General features: G+C 40.5%; 2 protein-coding genes across 4 annotated transcripts in view; both read left to right on the forward strand.

The window, feature by feature from the left end:
* Nucleotides 1-23438, forward strand: part of LOC146484903 (uncharacterized) — a 31716-nt gene that overhangs the window by 2581 nt on the left and 5697 nt on the right. For all 3 annotated transcript variants that reach the window (XR_014863543.1, XM_085104372.1, XM_085104371.1), the window contains exons 2-18: nucleotides 3986-4375; nucleotides 5759-5812; nucleotides 6603-6874; nucleotides 8569-8658; nucleotides 9303-9438; nucleotides 10099-10322; nucleotides 11178-11251; nucleotides 11926-11992; nucleotides 12533-12742; nucleotides 13393-13580; nucleotides 14070-14523; nucleotides 15442-15643; nucleotides 16485-16654; nucleotides 17690-17914; nucleotides 18291-18504; nucleotides 18979-22488; nucleotides 23142-23328. Coding sequence is in view for 2 of the 3 variants with exons in the window: in XM_085104372.1 (XP_084960498.1) it covers nucleotides 3986-4375; nucleotides 5759-5812; nucleotides 6603-6874; nucleotides 8569-8658; nucleotides 9303-9438; nucleotides 10099-10322; nucleotides 11178-11251; nucleotides 11926-11992; nucleotides 12533-12742; nucleotides 13393-13580; nucleotides 14070-14523; nucleotides 15442-15643; nucleotides 16485-16654; nucleotides 17690-17914; nucleotides 18291-18504; nucleotides 18979-22488; nucleotides 23142-23328 (6667 nt within the window). In the remaining variant the exon portion in view is untranslated. The remainder of the gene's footprint in view (nucleotides 1-3985; nucleotides 4376-5758; nucleotides 5813-6602; nucleotides 6875-8568; nucleotides 8659-9302; nucleotides 9439-10098; nucleotides 10323-11177; nucleotides 11252-11925; nucleotides 11993-12532; nucleotides 12743-13392; nucleotides 13581-14069; nucleotides 14524-15441; nucleotides 15644-16484; nucleotides 16655-17689; nucleotides 17915-18290; nucleotides 18505-18978; nucleotides 22489-23141; nucleotides 23329-23438) is intronic.
* LOC146484904 (uncharacterized) overlaps nucleotides 4809-23438 on the forward strand; it is a 92533-nt gene continuing 73903 nt past the window's right edge. Inside the window, exon 1 of the mRNA XM_085104379.1 lies at nucleotides 4809-4823. The gene's annotated coding sequence lies outside the window, so the exon portion shown is untranslated. The remainder of the gene's footprint in view (nucleotides 4824-23438) is intronic.

A 23438-nucleotide genomic window follows, 5' to 3' on the forward strand; every position in this document is an offset into this window, starting at 1 on the left:
TCTACCCAGTCTCACTTTCCATTTGCTCGCTCGCTCCAGACTTTTCTTTTTACGTTACCACGACAAAGTATGGGCTGTGCACGTTTAACAGTTTACTGACCTTTTTGTGTCAGGTTTTCGTTGCGCTGTCTTTATTGTATGTAAATCACCCTTTTGGCTTACGTATCACAGTAAAGAAAAGTGTTCACCGTTTTAATTCGCTAACTGTGATTTAGTAAACAAGGGAAAGCTGAACAAATTGATTGCAAGGCTGCCGCAATTTTAATCGGGCCAATATTTCAACAAGTACACCTAGACCCCAGACAAAAAGATCGCGTCACCTCAATAGGCACGTAACAGCCCCCCCCCCCCCCCCCCTCTCCCTCGCCTCCTTCCCTATTCCCCGTAGCAAAGTTGACAGTGCTTCGAAGATCCGGGGGTTTGGGCTTGTTCAGTCACGTGTCTCGTTGGTTTCTATCTGTGTCTGTAACCTTCTTCAGGGCTAGGGCTAGAATATAAGAAAATAACTGCTCTATGATTTTGGTCCATTGTGTGATCGTCAGCATCCACTTAAACGTTTAGCTTTCAGAATAAAGGAAATGTGAATTGACTGGTCCAAATACACACAACTTAAGAATCTACCAATCACAGCCCACATCAGTTCATGATGATATAATCAGTCGACCTCGTCGTCTGATGAAGACTAGCAGTAAGCAGTTGATTAGATAAATCGCAATCTGCAACTTTAGTAAGTACATCGTGAGACAAAAGATTATTTTATATATTACTTTATTTTACCACGATGACCAAATGACCCCTTTCAAGACATACAAATGCAACTTCCTTTGCAAACAAGAGGTCTTATCTCTCACTCAGCGATAGAAAATGCTATCAAAGAGTGCGGTCATAGACTTATCTCAACTAATTTGTTGGTCTTGTGGTTTTAGTAACCGCATTTCCTTTCCTGAGAGATATTTGGTGTCGTAAATTCAAAGTTCCTTGGCCACTTTCATAAAATCTCGATGTAATCCCGGAAGACCGCTAGATTAATGATTAAAATCATAGACGAAACAATAACAGTTTCAGAAAGCTGGTTAAAAAACATCTGAAAGATGTCTGTTTCAAACAAAACTGAGGGACTACCAACGGACTGATATTTTATTAATGACTGACAACAAGAGACTGTGAGGTAACTTACCTCATAGTCTCTTGCTGACAAGAATCTTCTATTTCATTTTATTTTACTTTATTTGTTTATTTTTTTGTTTGTTTGTTATAACGGCCGGTCATCGGACAATGTCCGGACAAAATTTCGTTGGGCGGTCATTTTGAGCGGTCATGTACACGGCTTACAAATAAATAACTTGAAAGTTTTGTGTTGGATAGAACGCAGAGGCCTGGTTGCCTGTGGAAATGCAAATAGCGAATGTAAGTGATACTTTTAGCGATCAAAACTTTTATACAAGCCATGTGTACTCTTTAGCAACAAGTTTCTGAGGGTACGAGGCGATATTTTTGCCATAATTGGCCATTACTGTAAAATAAATATTTTCAATATTTTGACTGGTCAGAAATTGGACATGATCGAGCTAAAATTTGTTTGGCCGGTCAACATGACCGGCAACTGTCCAAAAATTATTTTGAGCCCTTTTGTTTATTTATAATTCTTATCCTCATAACGTAAATACTTTTTGGGTAGTCCTATGATGTAGGCAACATAAGCTTTCCAAATTGCCTAAATTACCCCATATCTCTTAGGGCACACTCCCATGATCCCAGTGTCAATCGTAAACAGTGTAATGATGCGTCTGTAAGATGTAGCAAATAGAACTTCAAAAACTCATTGATGATTCATAAGCCCATTGACCTATCAAATGGACGATAAAACATCACGTGCAGTGGTTTTAAAACCCGATAAAACCACCTCCTTATTAGTATGCGGTGTTTAATGTTTTTCTCGTATGCTAATTTCCAACGTTCACAAAAGCATCATTGTTATGAACTCTCTTGACACACGCTTTTCCAGGAACGTTTTTCAAACCGTTCAAAAAACTCGCAGCACGTGTCTTATCGGGTCTAAAACCACTCGCCTCGCGCCTCGTGGTTTTAAATCCCAATAGAACACTGCTGCTCGTGTTTTAAACATTACATAAAGAAACTGCAACTATGTAGAGTTTGCACATAGATTATGAACACATTGTACAGAGATTGTAAAATAAAGAGTCCGAAGACAGATTGTAAAGAAGTCGTAACAGATTTTGAGAGATTGTTTACAAACCAATTGTATAGAGATGAAGAGAGATTGAATAATCAGAAAGAACCGGTAGAAAGATCGTAAAGAAATCACAAAGAGATGTGAATAGACAGTTCACGTGCGTAAAGATAGTGGTTGAAATTGTAAAGAGATATTATACATTCTCTTTTACAAAGAACCTTTTTCATAAGAACGTTGAGGCCAAGGTGAACTAAAATTTAAAAACATACTAAGAACATTACCTAGGCTGAGAGTCAGTTAAGAACTTTTTTATTTTGACCAAATGTTTTGAAATAAACAGTATAAATACGGATAAATAATACCTGTAAAACTTCAGTGTATACAGTGCAATTAAGGCACTTATTGCTCTTTGATAGGTGTCTTGGTCACGTCCGCATAGATTTATTGAAATACTACAACAGATAACTAAGAACATCTTATGAACTTTTCAGGCTCAAATTGGCCAAAAAAGAAAAGAGAACGTTCAGCCTCAGCTCCAAAATTAGATGTAAAAGACTGTAAAATACCTCAAAATAAAAAGAGACCGCTGTGAAGAGACTGTGATTATGGGGATTGAAAAAAGATTGAGAAAAGAGCGTAAACACACTTGAAACTGAGACTGGAGATAAACGGTAAAAGGATCATCAATAAGACGTTATGAGAACATTAATGAATTGTTACATGCGTTGTAAAGAGATGTGAATGACATTTGAAATGTTTTACTGGACATCTTAAGTATGTTTATACGATACAACGTGGCGTGAAGATCGCTTACTTTGAATGCACCTAGTCAAAACACGGTTCAAAAGTCGTAAAAAGGAATGTAAATTAAGAGAAGGTATTTAGGGATTATAAAATGATTTTATATTAGATGTCAAAGAAACCGGAAAGAGGTTGTTATCAGATAAAGAGGTCACAAAATGGGGGTCTTAAAAATATCGCCAAGAAATTGTAATGAATTCTTAAAAAAAAACTGTTAAGAATAACATAATTCTAAAAAGTAAGTATGTAAAGAATTTGAAAGGAGATCTGTTCGAAGTCAAGAGCACTGTCAGTGTTCATATTCCTAGGAATAACTTAATTAAACCCAGCTCCTCGCGGTTCGTTTCCTGATATCTTTGCTTTTCGTTCGTTCGTTCTCGTGTCGTTTGGTTCACCCTCCCTCCCTCCCTCCCTCCCTGGGGTCTCCTCTCAAGGCCTCAGGTCCTCTCGCCTATTCAATAAAGATGCCCAAACAGATTCGCTGGTGGTCGATGTTGTCTCCGGGTGAGTGGCAGGGGACTTCAGGGGATAATTATGGCAGTACTGGTCTTTATTCTCTCAAAGGCAAACTCCGAAAACACTCAGCCAGCATCGGCTCCTGACTCAGCTCCCAAAAGCTCAAGCTCAAAAAGACACACATCTACCGCACGGCCTCGGTCGACGAACAAATGGCACATCAACAAAAAAAGGCACAATGTTCCAATGTTCTTTATGAACGGCAAAGAGAGAACAGCACAATTCACTGTCAAACTCATGCGAAGAACACTCGCTTATTCCGCACGTGGCTATTTTGTATCGGACTTAGGCTGTATTTCACGTCCGCATAGATTCTTTGAAATACCATAACAGGTAACTAAGAACATCCTAAGAATTTTAGAGCGGCTCTAATTGCCAAAAAAAAAATAAATAAGAAGGACGTTCAGCCTCAGTCCCAAAATTAGACGTTCTTATAAAAAAAAGAGTGTAGTAAGATTTGTCTTTCCATTTTAGATAAACCACAGTGCAGATCATCAGGCCACCAGGTATTAGACACTCCTGCGCGTGCGTTGTCCAACAAAGTTAAATTTTCCGCTGCACTGTGCGACAATAATTTAAAAGAGGCCTGGTACAAGTTGGAGATTAATGGCTTCCCAGCAGAGATTCCAACGAGTTGCCCCGAGATTGGCTCATGTGGAACGCAAGCGCAAATATGGATGCTACCCGAGGGACATCCGGGGTTTGGAGAGGAGAAGAACGGCAGCGCATGCGTGGCATGGGAGGGACTGGAAAGGATTTGCTGCATGTGGCGGTTGCCAGTTCACGTGACTCACTGTGGTGACTTTGTGGTTTATAAATTGAAAGGAACACAAGAATGCTCCATGGCCTACTGTGCACGGGAAGGTGACTCATGCTCTTACTCTTACTCTCGTTTTACTTTTCGCTTCCAATACACTGTGCATGTGACGTCATGGCGGCCATGTTGGTGTACAGGAACAATAATATTTTTCTCCTCTGGAAGTTAAATTCCATTTTTATGCAAACTTTGTGAACAAATTTTCTTTTGTTTTGTACTCCAACATGGTAGCAATGCAAACCACCTATTGGTTCACTCACTATCTGGTACTTTATCTTTTTTTCTTTTTTCTATCTTATTTATTTATTTATTTATTTATTTATCTATCTATCTACTTATTTGTTTCTTTCTTGTGTGTTACAACCCAGGTAAAGCATAATAATTTTTTTAACTAGCTTGTTTAGTTCTTACTATTCTGAGTAGTTCTCTCCTTTTTGCCTGATTAAGTTTATTTTTATGCTGTTTTTCATGTACTTGTATTTGTGGGAAATTAAGGTGTGGTTGTTGTTGTTGATTGTTGTTCCGCCTTCCAATTTATTATTATTGTGTTAAAATATACAATTTCTCATCCATCTTAACCTAATCCCTTAAATCGCTTTCCTTTTTCGGTCGTAGGAGGCGAATATTTAGACTCTTTTCAAGCCAATAAACAAAATTCGTTTACTGCAGACCAGAATGGGAAAATAAAAACAAGCTTCAGAGTTCATACTAAAACGGTTCAAAACTCATTTGTTTTGAAACTACATAGCAATATAGATTAGGCCGCATGAGCTAATAGGGAGTTTATGCAACTACTATGGCGACGGCAACAAGAACGTCACAAAACAATGGGATTTATTGGGATAAACAATGGCCCTGCACCTTCGTTATAAATTGTGGTAGATTTCTCCAGTCGTCGTCCTCTGCCCAACTACAAAGTGAAAAGAACCAAATTCAACGTTTTGTGGAGAACGTGAGCACGTGGCGATAAATTTTTTCATTCGTTCCGTTCCCACCAGTTCTGTTACTGGATGGTTGGGCCACACACTGCAAGTTGTACAAATCGGAATAAGTGACGTTTTCGTTGGTGTTGCCGTCGTTGTTGCTTAAGGTTCCTAATATGTCTAGAGAGGATAAGGATAGCAAAATTTTCGTTGTTCTTTACATTTACATACCATCCTGGGCCTAGTTGTTCAAGGCCCGATTAAGCTTATCCTGGGTTTACGTGAACTTTGATTCAAGAATATTTACTAATCCGTAAGGATTCGTCCAAAAGATTTTTGTCCCTCAGTTTTGCCTTAGACTTTTCTTTACCATTATCTTAAAATGAGCCTTTAAAATCATTTTTAATGAGCGAGATGAAAACCTTGGGTAACTTTTAATCGGAGATTAACGTTAATCGGCTTTCGAACAACCCCGCCCTGATTTTTATCCTTTACTTATGCTCTTAGCTGGTAGGGTGCCCTGTGGACCTGGCAAGATAGGATATGCACCCAGATGCAAAGGTGATGTATACTGTTCATGGTGAAGGATTCCTCCGTTCAGAAATGCATGGAATCAAAATAATAAAAACAAATGGGCGTAACTTAACAGCTTGTTGCAAACTGTGACCCTTTTTAATTGCATATAATTCTAGGCTTTCCTCTGTACTGCCAAAAAATGGTTTCCGGTTGCCCAGATGAGCATGTGATCTTGAATGGCAAAAAAAATTGAACTGTTGCAATGCAAGACTGACAATTTGGCTGTTTACTGAGTGACACCATTAAGGATGGTCTACTGTGTTGTGAGAAGTTCGAGCAAAAGTGAGAACTTGAATTCGAGAGAAACGACCTCAAGGGCTAACAACGTTGAGTAATATAGAACTGATGATAACGAAGACCCCGAACGATTTGTAGCCCCATTACACCTGGATAAAAACTAAATCCATATCTATCAACAGCAAGAATTCAAAAACACATTTACCAAAGTGCTCCCAAGTCGATTTTGTGCAAGCCTGTTATTATGGCATCTAATTGCATCCCCTGTTAGACTGCTATTTATATTATTTTAAATTGTAACGTCTTTTGCCTTTGTATAGGGTCAGTTTCTGTACTACCTTCAAGAAGAAAAGGCTGTGCCTTTCGAAATATTGAAATTAATATATTTTTCTAACCGCGAAATAAGCCTTGCTTTGTTATAGTATTTGTTTCCCAAACCTAAGGTTGAGTTTCTACCCAAAACAACCTTCCCCCCACCTGGGTAAATGTTTCCAATATCCTTGTTTTGAAATTACCAATTCTTACTTTCTACCTACAGTGCATGGCCTTTACCCCACTCTGGTTGGTCCTCCGCAGATCACCCCTGTAGTTCCCCCGGATAACGCCCTAGCGAGTAGCACGGTCCATCTTCTCTGCACCTACGATATAAAGGACCCTGGACCTTTCCAAGTCGGTTACAAAGTCACGTGGTATAAAATCATGCGCTTCGTGGGTGGAAAGCCTGGCAAACTAATACTGCTGACCAACACGACTGAGGAGACGGCGGTTGTGATAAACTTTGAGTCAGCGGAATTTCACTTTGGTGATACCGTAAGTACAATCTTATACGCAGGCAGTCAACGTCACCTTTAATTCAACAACGTAGTGTAATTTCCACAATCACAAAGAGTTAGGCCCCCCGTTCAGAATAATACCTGTGCCCGGTTCTCGGGCCCTTGTCTGGACATAGCTTAGCGAAAATCTGGACACCGTGCCCGGGAACTAAGAAACTTAAGCAGCCATGACGGCAACGACAACGCCGCAAAACAATAGGTTTGATGACGAAAAACAGTCGCTCTGCGCGTGCGTTTTAAATTTTGGTTAATTTCTTTGCCGTCACTCTGCAAAACAGCAACGTGAAATGACCAAATTCAAGGTTTTGTGGAGAACGTGAGCATACGACGGTGAATTTTCATTATCTTCCTTCACTCGGACCCCACGCCAATCAATTTTCATGGTTCCTGGGTAGTTCGATGTTTTTGTACAAGTTGGTTGAGTTGAAATAATGGCGAGCTGGCACAAATGAAATGAAGTTAAATTCTCAAGTGACGTTTTCGTTGCCGTCGCCGTCGCCGTGTTCGTTGGTTAAGTTCCCTAGTACTACCTCCAGTGGTAGTACTAGGGCCCCTTCCTAGCTGACAAAATCCTGTTCAGACTAGTGCCCATGCCCAGTTCCCACGCTTTTTCGTCATGCCTCCTTACGATCCCTTACGATACAACAAACAAAATGGCGGGCGCTAAATGGACGAACGAGAACGCGATTGCTCCTTGGGCACCAAGGAGTCCGAACAAGGCGGTTTACAGCGCCCGGGAACAGGGCCCTGCCACGGGCACCTAGCCTGAACAGGGTCTTACTTGACATGTGCTCAGAAAAAACATCAATTATGATGGTATTTTTCATGCCACGAGCGTGATTGGACATGGAAAAAATTATAACATTTACGCTTAGTTGAAAAATGAATTTACTCGTACAGTGTGCAATATTCACGCCACTTTTGGTGCAAGTGGTCACGTCATTAGTATCCTTCGAAGATTAGATGAAGTGCCACTCTCGTTAAAAAATCAACCTCTATTTCTCAACTTAGTAACCTTCATTGCGACGAAGTATTATGTTTTTCATCGTACGTTCATTAACTTGTAACTACGTTTTTCTCACTGGTGTATGACTTGAATTTGATTTTGAAAGTAGGCTGCGAACTCGCGTTTGGCAAATTTGACATCACAAAAAATATCATGGCTTAGTCCGTTTTCTAAGGAATGATTACAGGAATAGACTTGGAATTACATGGAATCCTTCATCTTTAAAGGGGAAGTATCATGGGGTTTTTGGTATCTTTTGTGAAAAATGATGAAATAAGGCCTTCAATCAGCTGCCAAATAATTCTAGAGTGACGAGAGCAAAGAAATCACCTCTGTTCTTTAAAGGAACAACTCGTGATCTGTTCTCGCGCATTTTGGAAATAAAAATTCGAGAACTTGAAATACATCAGCCTAACATTTTTTCAAGTTTCAATCCATTCTGACCTACTCTGTCTCTGGCCAGAGGCACTAATCGACAGTTTTATTGCACTGGGGTGATAATTTATAACAAACTTGACAATTATTTCTTTGTTTCTACTGACAGACAAACATTCTTGGGTTTTGAAATGACCAAATTTGCGTGATACTTCCCCTTTAATTTTCAATAAACTGAGGTTTCCCGGAATCCTTACATTTTGCAGTCTTAGTATTTTGTTGTTTTCTAGATTGTATGTGAAGTGTCGACGTTTTACACAGAGAGTCCGAGCATAACGAGCCGAGGTTTTCCAAGCAGAGATTTTTATGTTGGAATAAAGGTAAGTTTCGCTACGAAAATATAAAGTTCAGCTAAATTGCAGCTATAAAGTACAGTTAAATTGCTTTCATTGAATGATCTCATGGGCTTAAACGTATCAACAACTTTGTGCAACATATTATAACCGGTACCGAATCAATTTTACTTCAAATTAGCGAAACAGCAAAGTACTGCGCAGGAGCTTTCGTTTGAATGGTTACACTTTAAGATTTCATCCAAAGCAGATGCAAAAGGACTGTTTGTTATGCGGCACAAGGTGATTCTACCCAGGAAAGTACTGCTAGGAAACTTTCATTTGAATGGTCACACTTTAGGATTTCATCCACAGACTCAATGCCTGATGGCACTTTTTATGGAGGACGTAAACGCACGACGAAGAATTTTTCTTTTTTCTCTCTCTAACCTGGGTGCCGTCTCCAAGAATTCATCTCCAGAAAATTTCACCTATATTTGACATTTAAAGCAAGTTGGAATAATTTTAATAGTGACGTTCTTGCTGCCGTCGCCGTCGTCGTTGCTAAATTTCCCTAGTAACACTGGAAAGTGCTGTCGCAGTTCAACTCATGGGCGTTCATTCTATGAGCCAGACTATAGGATTTCATCGAAAGTTAGTCACTAACCAAATAATTCTTTACTTTTTCGTAGGTGGAGCCCTTATCTCTTGTGATCTCAGAGGATCATAAAGTAAAGCAGATTACCTTGCGTCTCACGGTGCCCCTGGTATGCCCTGCGGTCCACCCCAATTGCACGATACAGATAAGGATGCACTTGGTACCTATAGGTACGTTCAACCTCGCTAAACTAAGTACTATTATTACGTCGAGAAAATTAATACGAATTAAGTAGAAATTAAGTAGCAATGTTACCGGGAATTTGCTCATAATGTAACATGTGCTCCCTGCCTCCGGTCATTTTAACTCTCTCTGTTGATCCTGCTCAATTCCGAAACAACGTGTCTAAAATCACCCACCAACTCGTTATTTAAGTTTTGTTTTATTGTCTTCAGATTTTGTTGTTTGTTGCTGACCACACCGGCTGATAATCCTCAACGATGGGTTGCTGTAAAAAAAAAATAAATAATGTGCAGTGTGCAAGGCAAGCGTTTTCAAGGAATTTTATAGCTACTTTGTACGCACTGTGGACCTAGGTTTTTGAAACGTTTCAAAGCCTGTAAACAGTTTTTGTATACATGTACATCAGCCACAAACAAGTTGTAGGCTTGATCGCAATCATGTCGCATTTTCCAAGTCATACAAACTAAACTGGCAAACAGGATGATAAGCCTAATGGTTGAATATTATTTCAACGATATTCACGTGTTGTTGTGTTGTGTTTGTTTTGTTCTTCATTTCCATGGTGCCCTTGATAGCTAACTAACTTAATTTGCTGTGATGCTCGTTAACTATCTTACTAACAGTTTAGACAATTCTTTTTGACTCAGTTAATAGTTCCCAAATGATACAAGCCCCAGACGTGGCTCTGTCCACTTGCGAGGTGACCTTAAAACTGCAGTCCTGCTCTCGCCGTGACTGTGGGCACAAGGTTGTCAGGGTAGTTGCTGTGTCAGACTTCATTGATGATGGAGACCGCTGGACACGAATCATTACTGAGCCTGCAAGGAGTCAATCCCCTCTTTGGAAGTCACATGATCCGCCTGATGTGGATGTAAGTTACGTTTCTCAAGTGATGTCGCGCTGTACTATTTCGGTTAATAATGAAGAATTTAAGGGGCTCTGTCACGGAAATTTTGCTGTATTTTGGTCCAAACTGCTCAAATATTTGCCAAAAAACCTGTTTTGTAAAATGAAATTGATCTTACAGCACCGGGAAGAAAATATTAAGGATTTTCTCCTAGGAAGGACAAGCCATAATCAAATTTTTAGTGACTTCTCTTAAATACACAGTACAGAGCGAACTTGAAAAAATTGGCCAATTTTTTCACGTTGCAATCCACTTCCATCCTAGCTATCCGCAGGCAAACATAACTATCGTTAGTTTCTGTGCACTAGTAAGGTTATTGAAAACAAAACTCAACCATTATTTTAACGATCCCATTGCGTTTTTTGGCTATTCATTGTGACACTGCCCCTTTAAGTTGAAACTAAAATTCCTCAGTAAACTATTTGGTTCCGCTATGTTTCTTTTTCGTTATTATTATACAGAGAACTGGGCGACGAGAAGACTTGTGACTGTATACAACTAAGTACAAAAAAAACGTCCCGATAAATTTGATTTTTAAAATATTACAGAAAATAAACGTTTACACCAATAGTCATAAGTTGGCATCTCTTCAGCTTAATTAAATACCACCAAAATCCAGTAGACCTGCACCCTTCAAAAGCTTTATTTTCACTTGACCCATATAACCTGCAGCTGCATTGTTTTTCGAGGGCTGGGAACATTGTTCTGTTGTTCGTTCTTTTGTCCTCTCCACCAACCATGTAAGACGCTGCAAATGATGCAGGTCGGCCCCCAAAGTCTACGCAATTCAATAGTTTATTTTATCTTCGGTTCCCATAGGTATTCTCTAGAGATGTCAGGACACCACGATGTCTCCTCTTCACGGAATCTTACATCAAGACGCTATCTGGCAGGTAACAAGTTGGACAGTACCCAGTGATGTTATTATCAGCTATGAAGGAAACAACAAGGAAACCTCGGTCTCAATTGGCGTTCTTTGTAACTGAACGACTTAGAATTATCCGAATTAACGTGGTGACGCCAGTGAATGAATATTCCACAGTGAACTATGTGAGATGACTTTCGACACACGACCGACATGAAAAAAAAAAAACATGTTCCTAGTGGAAACCGAACGCACTTAGCGGCGCCATACTAGTCCATATCTGTATCTTATATCATTACTAACTATAATTACCAAACACATCCAGTCGCCTCCGTTTCTTAACTTGCACAACTGCACTATACTGGAATTTTTACGTAATGTTTAAAACACGAGCAGCAGTGTTTTATCGGGATTTGCCGACTGGTTTTAGACCCGATAAAACACGTGCTGCGAGTTTTTTAAATGGCTTTAAAAACATTCCTGGAAAAGCGTGTGACAAGAGAGTTCATAACAATGATGCTTTTGTGAACGTTGGAAATTAGCATACGAGAAAAACATTAAACACCGCATACTAATAAGGAGGAGGTTTTATCGGGTTTTGAAACCACTGCACGTGAGGTTTTATCCACCATTTGATAGGTCAATGGGCATATGAAGTATTAATGAGTTTTGAATGTCACTTTAATTTCTTTTCTCTCGAAGATACTACCGGATTCCAACAGGAGTGTCAACATTTGTGTCGTATAAAAGTACAACAAGGCCTTTTGAGGTTTGTACAATAGATATTAGAGACCTTTAGATTTCAGTACGAATACGATTATGAATTCGAGATTTGACTTCAAGTTTTTAGCGCAGTACTATGAAAAGATTTTTTCAATGAAAATTTTCATTTTGCTCTTTGTCAGCGACGAACTTGATGCAATTGTTTTGAATGATGATAGCTAAGGCCTTTCGTGATTCCAAAAAGACGAGATCACCTACGTCTGTTTTCGTCCCTACGCCATTGTCAATAAAACTCGTAGTAAAATGACGACCGCTCTCTCGTTTTCCCGCCAAAATGACACTGGTTCACGAGCGCGCTCTCTTTCTCTCTTGGAAAAACCTGTTCTCATACTTGTATTGCTGCTTAAGGCTGTGACTACTGGACGAAACAGATAGCCAATAATGTACTTTATATGTGTATTTTTGTCTCTTCTAATTACCTACCGGGTACACGGTAAACAATTGCAATGAAAAAATGCTAATCTATAACTCCCTTGCAAGACGTTATGCTCTTTTGAAGTGTTTTACTTGTTTTCACTCATTCCAGGTTCATACTCGTTTTTGGAGTTGCAGTAAGTCGGCGAACCCAGGTTTTTGCGCCTGTGGTGTGGCCGCCAGAGACGGTGATGACGTCATAGTGATTGACATGTGTGACGGGCCATTCATGGAGACTAGTGCCCATATCTCTATCAGATCCAGCTTACCCTTGTCAAAGGGAATTCGAATCACAGAAGCTGTCAGTGGAAAACGATACACGGTAAGGAAACACAGCCAGTGGCAGGTAGCTCTCCTACTCGAGTAGAGTAAGCTACTGTATGAGGAATACTGAACTTTAGTTACTGAAATAACTGCCAGGCTGATACTGCGTAGAAAGCTTAACACGACAGCAGCATGATAGAGACCAACCGAAAGTCAAAAATGCAACCGTGGACAGCTGTTTCGAGCTGGTTGGCTCTCGTCTTCACGGTGTAGCAGCAAGAAGTAGAATGTTCAACCAATGTGAAAACATTTGTCTACTAAATGTACGCAATGATGACTCCGGATGGGCCCAAATTCAGATGTTTGTCAACGTCATAGCGCGTGGCTGTGAACAATGAACTTATTGTTTATTTTAGGCTAATTAGATCTTGTACAGATCCTGCGTATACTAGCAGCATTTTCGTTCGCGGTCCTTTTCCGTTTATAAACTTTAGTGGCATTAATTCTTAGAAGAGGGGTGATGCAAGCAAAGTAAAGGGTATTTTATCTTGTCTCGTTTGAGATTTAGAAGTGGAAGAAAGTTCGCGTGACGTGTCCGAACTGTTTTCATGTTAAGCACAATGAAATGAACACACAATCTTTCAATAATGTCCAAATCATTACTGTATTCATGGTGTTAACAGTAAAAGGATTATGTAACGTTTCTAGGTGTATTTTCCGTCAGGAGTGTATGTTCGAGCAGATGTGTTTGAATGGGGACTGAATGTACAGATTCAATCATCTGGAAGAGACATTGATCACGTGACTGGCTTGTGTGGCTTGGGGGAGGTCAGCGGTTTTGATAGCGGTGTATATGAAGGTTTGCCAACTGAGATGAATGGCACTCGGCAGTGGAGGTAACGATTAACTTACATTTGAAGATCGCGCATGTGTTTCAAGTTACATATTTTCAAGCGATATGCTAACTATAAACTAACAAAGTGACTGTCTGACTGACTGACTGACTGACTGACTGACTGACTGACTGACTGACTGACTGACTGACTGACTGAAAGACTGACTGACTCCCTGCGGGTGGCTGGATACTGACTGCCTGACTGACTGGTTGCCCGGCTGACTGACTGACTGGTTGGATGACAAACTGGCTGGTTAGCTGGCTGGTTGGCTGACTGGCTGGTTGGCTGCCTGGCTGGCTGAATGACTGACTGACTAACTTACCAACTTGCTTATTGGCTTTCTAATTCATAACTTTACAGGTGTCCAAACAGTCTCCACGTGTGCCCAATATTTTTATATTATTTGAAAACCTAGCCAGGCAAAAAATTGCTAAGAAGCATTTGTGAACAAGGTCTACATTTTGACGTAATGTCATGATATATCAACAGGTTGTCAAACAGGGAGAGTTTGTTCCGTTACAAACCTCTGAGAGAGCGCAGCCATCAAACGGAAAGGTTTTTCTGTTTGTGCGGTCTGAACAAGAATGGGAAGAAAAAGAAGTGTAACAACTGTGAGTCAAAGTGCAGAAGACATCAGCATGTCCTATGGCCAGCGATTACTCGTGAAAGGACTATAACTAGAAGAGTTCAGTCATCGCAGATCCGCCGTGGGAGCGAGCATCGTCATAACATCTCAAACGAGTTTTTCTCGTATGAAGAAAACCCGTCAAACCAGTTAAATAGGTCTGGTGATGATGGCTCTGATACCTTACTAGCTGTATTGGCCGTGATCAGCTACTGTAAAAGGCTTTTGACCGACTCCCCACTCGCACGAGCCTGCATTCCTGTTATTGGTCAGCGGAATGTCAATCAACTCGTGAGGATTTGCATACGGGACATGAGGGTAAATATGGACAGCTATTCATTAACCAACAGAGTTTTGCGTCCTTCTTTTGTCTCATCTATCTTTTGATCATGGAGATCGAAAAATGACAATAATAGGATTGTTGATTTGGAACGAGAGGAGATGTAATATCTACACGAAAGAGACAGTTTTCATGTCAACATCCTCTTTGAATTTAAATGTTGAGAGACTAAGAAAAGCCTCGTGCTTCCAACCACGTCTAAAAGCATTAACTGGGCATTCAATTTTCACATGAATAACGATTCAATAAAATAGTGTATACCCTGTTTATTTTTACATTTCCTGGACTCATAAATCCAGTCGGATATTGCATTTAATAAATATTCAAATTCAATTCAATGCAGTGCCTTTCTGTTATGCAGTGGAACCCCGTCTTACGACCACATTTTCAAGGCCCGAAGGTGGTCGTATTAAAGGGACACTGTCACGGCGATTTTGCTATATTTTCGTCAAAATGGCTCAAATATTTGACAAAGAACCTTTTTTCTAACATGAAATTGCTGTTAGAGCACCGAGAAGGAAATATCAAGGTATTTATCCGGGGAAGAACAAACTATAAGCAGTTTTTGACGACTTCTCTACAACACACAGGAGGAACTTGAAAAAACTGGCCAATTTTTTCAAGTTGCAATCCATTTCCATCCTAGCCATCCCCAGCAAAAGATAATTAATACTAGTTTCTATGCATTATTAGGGTTATTGTTAACAAAACTGAACCATTATTTTGACGCTTCCATCGATTCAAATATGTTTTTTGGCTATTCAAAGTGACACAAAAAATCGGTTCCACTGTACTGCCGTTTTTGACAAGACATGTACAGCTGCGATAAGCTACGGTTATTTCCAGTAATAGTCTGGTGCATCTTACGTAAGGACTCATCGCGTACCTATTTTCAGTACACAGGTGTGTCATCCATGGTATGGGGAGCCGCTTCGGTGCTACAAGATTTGTGCGAAGATTTGGTTCTGAAAAACACTGCAGCATGGGAGATATCCAGTAATAACATGGCACCACCGAAGAGAATTGTAAACAAAATGTGTCCACGGCTGTGCAGTGAGCGAGGGAGATGCATCAATGGAACCTGCAAGTGCCGACGGGGTATCAGTTTGTTTATCATTTTCTTGTTGGAATTCTAATCATTTAAGTGAAAACTACTGAGCAGTGTTTCCCGTGGTGCTGTTTATTATGCTTATTAATCTAACTTTTGAATCTGGATGAAATCCTAACTTGAGACCAATCAAATGTACTTTTTGTGTTGACATGACATAACATGACACTTCGTTGTCGTGCGCTGTCGATATGAAGGCAGCGTGGCTAGGCTGTTAGGGGGCTTGACTTGACATCCAAAGGTCGTCTCTGACCGCTAGCCGGAGATGTTTCACGGCATTTCAATTCCTTGGCCATGCTTTTAATATAGCCAAGTGATCTGATCTTCCGATCCCCAAGTGGGATTTTTAACTATCCTCTTTTCAATTTGAATTAATTTGTTTCTGAAGTTTGGATAACCGGCCCCACAAGCACCTTGTGTTATAATAACTCACTGAGACCATTTATTTATTTATTTATTTATTTATTTAAACATCGTGAACGCTGCGTTGACGATTAAACATTTTTGCTGGTGTTGTTCTGTTTGTACTACATGCGGCCTATTTGGCGGTTGGAAACATAACACCTTGTAAATTGCTTGAGGAACATTTTCAAATACTTCTCGAGCACGTAAGAGACATGCTTTTCTTCAGTGACAAACATTTTGTCTTGGCAAACGGGAAAACATGGGAGCTAAAATCGAGATTTATAGATGTTTTGTACAATAGTATTTCCTCGGGTTTAGGCAGGCGTTAGTTAGTCACCTTGAGTAAAAAAGCATATCAAAAAAAAAGTTTTACCGGAACACATTTTTAATGTTTAACGTTGAATACGTTTGTTTGATTTTCATTAGGTTACACAAGTAGTGACTGCTCCGTGCCTTCGAAAAGACCTCCGGAGCTCATCATTGTCTACAAAAACGGACAATGTAACCTGAGAACCTTTCTCTGCAAACAAGTTACAGTCGTTGGCAAAGGTTTTCATAATTCAAGAGATCTGAAGTGTTCTGTTGCAGAAATAAAGGTGTTTAAACTTATTACCTATGATACAACCCCTGAAATACCATAGCTTTTGATTCAATGGATGAAATGCTAATTGCCACTGTACGAAAACTTGGAAATTTTTGAGAATATGTTTGACGCCCGTCAAAGGCATGATCACATGACAACAACTTTGATTACAGAGTTGATGAGGTAATTTGTACACCGTAAAGAGATTCGAGAGCTGACGTTCGAGCGCTCTGACGAAGTACTAACGTTTGAAACGTCAGCTCTTGGATCTCTTTACGGTGGCCAAATTACCCTATAAAACCAAATATTCATTTTCATTCCCCCAACGACGCAGCACAACAACTTCTTTGAGGGGAGCAGGGTTGGCGCAGTTGTTGAGCACTCGCCTTCCACCAATGTGGCCCGGGTTCGATTCCCGGACTTGGCGTCATAAGTGGGCTGAGTTTGTTGGTTCTCTACTCTGCTCCGAGAGGTTTTTCTCCGGGTACTCCGGTTTTCCCCTCTCCTCAAAAACCATCATTTGATTTGATTTGATTTGTAATTATTTGATTTGTGAATATTAGCTTTCTTGGATTGTAAAGCGCCTTTGATCATTTAGATGTTAAAGGGCGCTATATAAGTATTAAAATTTAATTTTAATTTAAAAATTTAAACTAACCCCCTTAACTTTGACTACACCTTTGACTCTCGTCAAAGATGTGCCAAATATGGCCTTTGCTTCCTTTGGCTCCGAGAGCAAATATGTGTGAAGATGGCTTTTCACGCATCTTTGACTACACCATTGATCACGGGGGAAGGCGATCTTTCGTGCAGCATTTTCTGGTAGTGTAGTTTGTTTTAAAGAATTTCTGTGATTAAAATTTGAGAATTGTCTCCAGTTTTCAACTTCTTTCAAGCTTACTAAAGTGAACTTCACGCTCAAGACAATGTTTCAATCAGAAGGCTTATTAGTAGCAGACTTGCCAGTCAATTGTATCCGATTATAGAACCTATTATAATAATTCTTCTAACTATTCTTTGTTTGCCCTTTTTGTTTCTCAAAACCAAGAAAGCCTCAGGTAAAAGCCAAACCTTTCTCTCGAAGGCGACCTACGAAAGTTACCGAGGAGTCACGTGTGAGATGCCAATGTCACATGATAGACACGAGGCAATGAGAGGCTATCAAGTACGCGTCAGTAATGATGGGAGGTTATGGAGCCATCCACTTCCTTTTATGGTCCTTGATGGGCTTTGTTTGACGTGCTCCGTTCGAGACATGCGCTGTAAAATTAAGGTTGGTAAGTACAGACAAACTTCTTGATACAGTATGGTGTATTTTTTTTAATTTATTCGTTCTTATCCCCCGACGATTCATGTGAAAAAATGTTCTTGTGCATGACTAATGAGAAGAAAACGGTTTTAATCTGATGTTTCGCTGCCCAATTTCTGTTTTCTGTTTAGGTGTTTTGGTGTTTCTGTTGGTGTTTTGTTTTGTTTTCGTTGTTGTTGTTGTTGTTTAATTGTACCGTTGTTTAGCGTTCATTTGTTTTAACAAACAGTTTGTATGTAACAGAATTAAAAAAACTGGGAAAAATTACCCTTGAGAAATTCATGCAAAATTTCTGCTGTTCAAATGCTTTACTAGAAGACTATTTTGATTATCTGTTTAGAATGGCACTTGTCGCATCGATGACCTTTGTCGTGGACACGGAGAATCAAACCCCACGGATCCCTGCAAGTGGTGTTCGCCCAAAGACAGTCAACACAACTGGACTGACAGAGATTGTCAGTTAGGGACATGCGCAGATTCCATCTGTGTACATGGTACATGTCTGGATACAACCAATGGAAGGTACTTCTGCCTCTGTGATAAGGGATTTACAGGTAATCAATAATATTCAGTGGTATTCTCATTTCCCTATTATTGCGCGATGTCTTTTGCTCACCAAGTTCCGACATTATCTGGCATTCAATAATAGTTTTCTTCATTTTACGTTCTTACGGCCCGTTAGGCCTCCATGACTATGCTGTTTTGTGGTGTTTGTTGTTATTCGGTACTCTATAAAACGCGTCCAATCCACCACCAGTGTCTTTAACTTCCCTCCTTCACGCATCCTCAACTGTTTCAGATCTTTCCACGAACTTACATTTATTTGTCATGACCTAAATTTTTGTAAGCCTTGAAATGTAGTCTGAGTAGCCAAGAACCCTTCTTCCTCCGTAGGATTAGTGAAACTGTGGTGTAGTCTTTACTCATTTTTTGGTCAGCATTATATCTCCGAGCGAATGCTTGATTCCTTTTCTTCATCATGAATCTTCCTCAAACTATGTAGAAAAGTTTGTAATACTCTTTCTTAGGTTCAAGATGCGACATTGCTGAAAACTCTTGCAGCTCCAGTCCATGTGGAAGAGGGACGTGCGTTCAACTTGGAAGTTCTTTTCGCTGCAAATGTCCTCCGGGATTCACAGGTGTGCATTGCTTGGAGGCGATCAATCCTTGCATCTCAAACCCTTGTAACAATGGTAGTTGTGTTACTAATGGAACACACTTTCGATGCTTTTGCGATGCAGATTTCAGTGGTGAATATTGTGAAACACACGTCCAGGAATTTGTAAGACCAGAAAGCCAATGTCTCTCTCACCCAGAGGATTGTGTTTGCGCCTGCCCAATGGGTTTTACAGTGAAATTAAGTGTATTGTGTTCCTCGTTACCGTGTAGAAATGATTCCCACCAGCAGAGCAATGGAGATGCAAGATGCTTGAATGTCACCGGATATAGTGGTAATCCTTCCGATGCAGGGACAGGTCCATGCTTACAGTCACCTTGTGTTAATGCAAGTTGCGCCGTGAGTCCATCTCTGCATGAAACCAATTTTGATTATTACCATAATTTCACTTGTGTCTGCGAGTTCGGGTTTACTGGAACTACTTATAACAAAGCAATCAACTCGACAGAAACAGGGACAGAAAGAACCCTTAATTATATTACCGTTCGTTTGCGGCGTGATGTTTCCCCGAATTACTCATGCTCTCATTTAAACATATCAATTAACGATGTTGAAAATACTGTAAGAGGAAAACCGGAACCTAGGTTTCTTGACAAAGAGCTGAAGTGCCTTGGAATAAATCATAGTATAATTGACAGGATTGCTTTATGTCCAATAAATAATTGCAGCACTGAAGAAAGGACGTATCTTTGTATGCTGGACACGCTTAACAGAACTTGCGGTTGTGTTGGACGTTCCGGGTTACATGTCCCTTGCGGTGAAGATCTCAGCAGCACTTGCAATCATGGAAATTGTGTTATGTCAAGTAAAGGATTTGTTGGGGACTGCTCTAATGGAAAGTGTAGCGAATCAATAGATCCTTGTTACCCAAATCCTTGTCTGCACGGCAACTGTACTCTTTTTCAAGAAAGAATTCTTTGTGTATGTGAAACTGGATATAAAGGACCAACTTGTAATGAAACAACAACAGATTTCTGTCGGCCCAATCCGTGTGTTCGTGGTGAATGTCAAAATACAGCGAACAGTTATCAGTGCCTATGTCCTAAAGGATTCATTGGAGAAACTTGCAATGAGGTGAAAACTGCTTGTAGCATAAACATTTGCAAACATGGACATTGCTTCATTGAAGCGAACGGAAAGCTTTCGTGTGAATGTTTTCGTGGTTACCAGGGTACCTTGTGTGAAAATCCTGTAGACAGCTGCGAAGTTGGTATTTGCAACAGTGGATGGTGTATTAATCACAGTACAGGGTTTCGATGTATTTGTTTAGCGGGGTTTTTTGGAAAACGATGTCACATTAGAGACTCCTGCTTTCCGAATCCTTGTGTAAACGGGAATTGTACCAGCACGCCACAGGGAAACCGCTGTGTTTGTCACAGCAGCTTCACTGGAAAGATTTGTAATGAGACCACAGATCACTGTCACACTAACCCATGTGTTCGCGGTCAGTGCCTCAACACACAGGACACGTATGTATGCAGGTGTCCGAAAGGCTTTATCGGTGAGACTTGTAATGAGACCGTCACTTTCTGCCAATCAAATCCTTGCGTCAACGGTGACTGCGTTAGCTTGGAAGGCTCATTAAAATGCGAGTGTCGCGATGGCTTTGAAGGAGTCTCCTGCGATAAACGTGGATTCACTGATCCGTGCGAGGCGAACCCGTGCAACAATGGCCTATGTCTTCATATTCAAGCAACAGTGAGAACTGCAACTCAGTTTCTTTGTTCGTGTAATGAAGGATTTACTGGAGAGTTTTGCCAATCGAGACTCGATCCGTGTGCAAACAATCCTTGTAAGCACGGGCTATGTGTAGACCCTGATTCATTGTTTCACTGTTTATGCGATGAAGGGTATACCGGGACGTTTTGTGACTTGAAAATCGATCCATGCAGTAGCAATCCCTGTAAACATGGCTCGTGTGAAGTAGCAGCCAACACTAGCAGTTTTCGATGCAACTGTTTCAAGGGTTTCCAAGGTGAAACATGTGATACTGAGATAAACCACTGTAGTTCAAGTCCGTGCAAAAAAGGTACTTGTATTCCAAAAAATGATTCGTTTGAGTGCTTGTGCAATCCAGGCTATAACGGAAACGTTTGTGACCAAACAGTTGACGACATGTGTAAACTAAATCCTTGTAAACATGGACGCTGCCGGCGTAAGGGATCTACATCGATCGAATGTTCTTGTCATGTTGGTTACACTGGCACATTTTGTGAAACAGTGATTGATAGCTGTCAGTTAAATCCTTGCAAGCACGGCGTCTGCGTGGCTACGAAGACGTCGTTTCAATGTTATTGTAAACGAGGTTATTCTGGAGAGTTCTGTCACCAAAAAGTCAATCCGTGCGATCCAAACCCGTGTAAACGCGGTACGTGTTTACACCGATACACTTCCTGGTTTACCTGTCGTTGTGACATGGGTTACACGGGCAAATTGTGCGACAAGGAAATCAACTTGTGTCAATCCAACCCGTGCAAACACGGAGTTTGCATTAAACTTGGGATGTCATTTCAATGCCGATGTTCTCCTGGTTTTAATGGACGGCTTTGCGATAAGATTGCAAGCTGCCAATCACAGCCCTGTAAACGAGGCCAATGCATTGCCAGTGCCAATTCGTTTACCTGTATATGCTCTGAGAACTATACAGGTCCTTACTGTGAGAACAAGATTGATCCATGTCAACCTAACCCCTGTCAAAATGGAGCGTGTATGATGATTAATCAGTCTTTTCAATGTATCTGTAACCGTGGATACACTGGTAAAAGTTGTCAAGTGAGGATGGATCCTTGCTCTACTAAGCCGTGTAAATATGGAAATTGCACTGTCGCTGGCAATTCTTTTACTTGTATTTGTCCGGAAACCTACACAGGTCTTTACTGTGAGAATAAGATTGATCTCTGTCATTCAAGACCTTGTCAAAATGGAAGATGTGTATCGACGAACCATTCTTTTAAATGTATCTGTGATAAGGGATATACTGGTGAACACTGCGAAGTGGTGTTGAACCCCTGTTCATCCCATGAGTGCAGGAATGGAAGCTGTATTACCCAAGGATATCAATACTCCTGTGAATGCTTCAAAGGGTTCAGTGGAAAGTATTGCGACACGGACATCAATGAGTGTTTAGACGTACCATGTTTTGATGGCGTCGAGTGCACAAATACCTTGGGAAGCTTTTCTTGCGGTCCATGTCCAGATGGGTTCACAGGCAATGGCTCAAGCTGTGAAGAGATACCAATACCAACTGATCCATGTGAAAAACTGAACTGTTTTGAAGGTGTACAATGCGTCTTCAAGAGAGATAAATATGAATGCGCGGATTGCCCAAGGGGGTTTACTGGAAATGGTGTTAATTGTACCGGTGAGTTAAGATTCCTTTCATCACTCCGTTTCAATGATAAGCTCAATGCATTCACATTTTTTTGATGCGGCTAGGTAAATGGACACTCGCAGAAGGACATAACATCAAGTTACATTTTTTTCTTCATATTGTTGCGAAAGAAAAAACAAGAAAACGTAGTTTTATGCTTGCGCACCGTGAAACAAACACTCGAGGTAGTTTTTCCTGTAGCTCGGGTTTGTAACAATAGAAACGTATTTTCGAATTCTCTTAAACTCTCTCGCGCGTTTGCCTCAAATAATGTACGTATATGTATCGATTTTTGAGAAGTCAGAATGACAGTTGTGGATTTTTACTTCTTGAATACCGCTGTTTCAACAAAGGTTGTCCAAAAAAAAAAGCGTAATGAAGCGTAAGCGACAATGCCGAAAGGTAGTCTGGGAACCCAGACTACCTTTCGGCATGGTCGCATACGCTTTAGTGCTTTTTTGGACAACCTTTTGCCTAAACAGCTGTATAGGCTTGAGCTGATCCGATGAGTGATCGGGAGTTGTCAAGGCATTACGCAGTCCGCTCAGACAGAGAGAGTCCAACCACCTCTTTTTGCAGTATTTGGGATCAAGGGGACGAGGTTCAACTCATTTCTTTTCTACCTTATACCTTGTATCATACAGAGATAGATACCTGCTCGCCCAACCCATGCCATCCCTTGGTTCAGTGCTTTGAGGTACAAGGCTCTCAACTTGGATTTCGCTGTGGCTCCTGTCCAGAAGGGTACACTGGCAATGGTATCAATTGCACATCCTTGTGCCCTCTGCCTTGCCCCTACGGAATGAAGTGCGTAGGCTCCTATACTTGCAGGTACGACATTCACAGTATTCGATCTACGTTTTATGTAAACAAAGTACAGGGTAGTGAAGACTTTTCAACTTTAAAGACTGAACGTAAGGTCCTTTCGCTCTTTATGCTTA

This window comes from Pavona decussata, unplaced genomic scaffold, assembly GCF_977016875.1.
Source record: "Pavona decussata unplaced genomic scaffold, jaPavDecu1.1 SCAFFOLD_29, whole genome shotgun sequence".
NCBI lineage: Eukaryota > Metazoa > Cnidaria > Anthozoa > Scleractinia > Agariciidae > Pavona > Pavona decussata.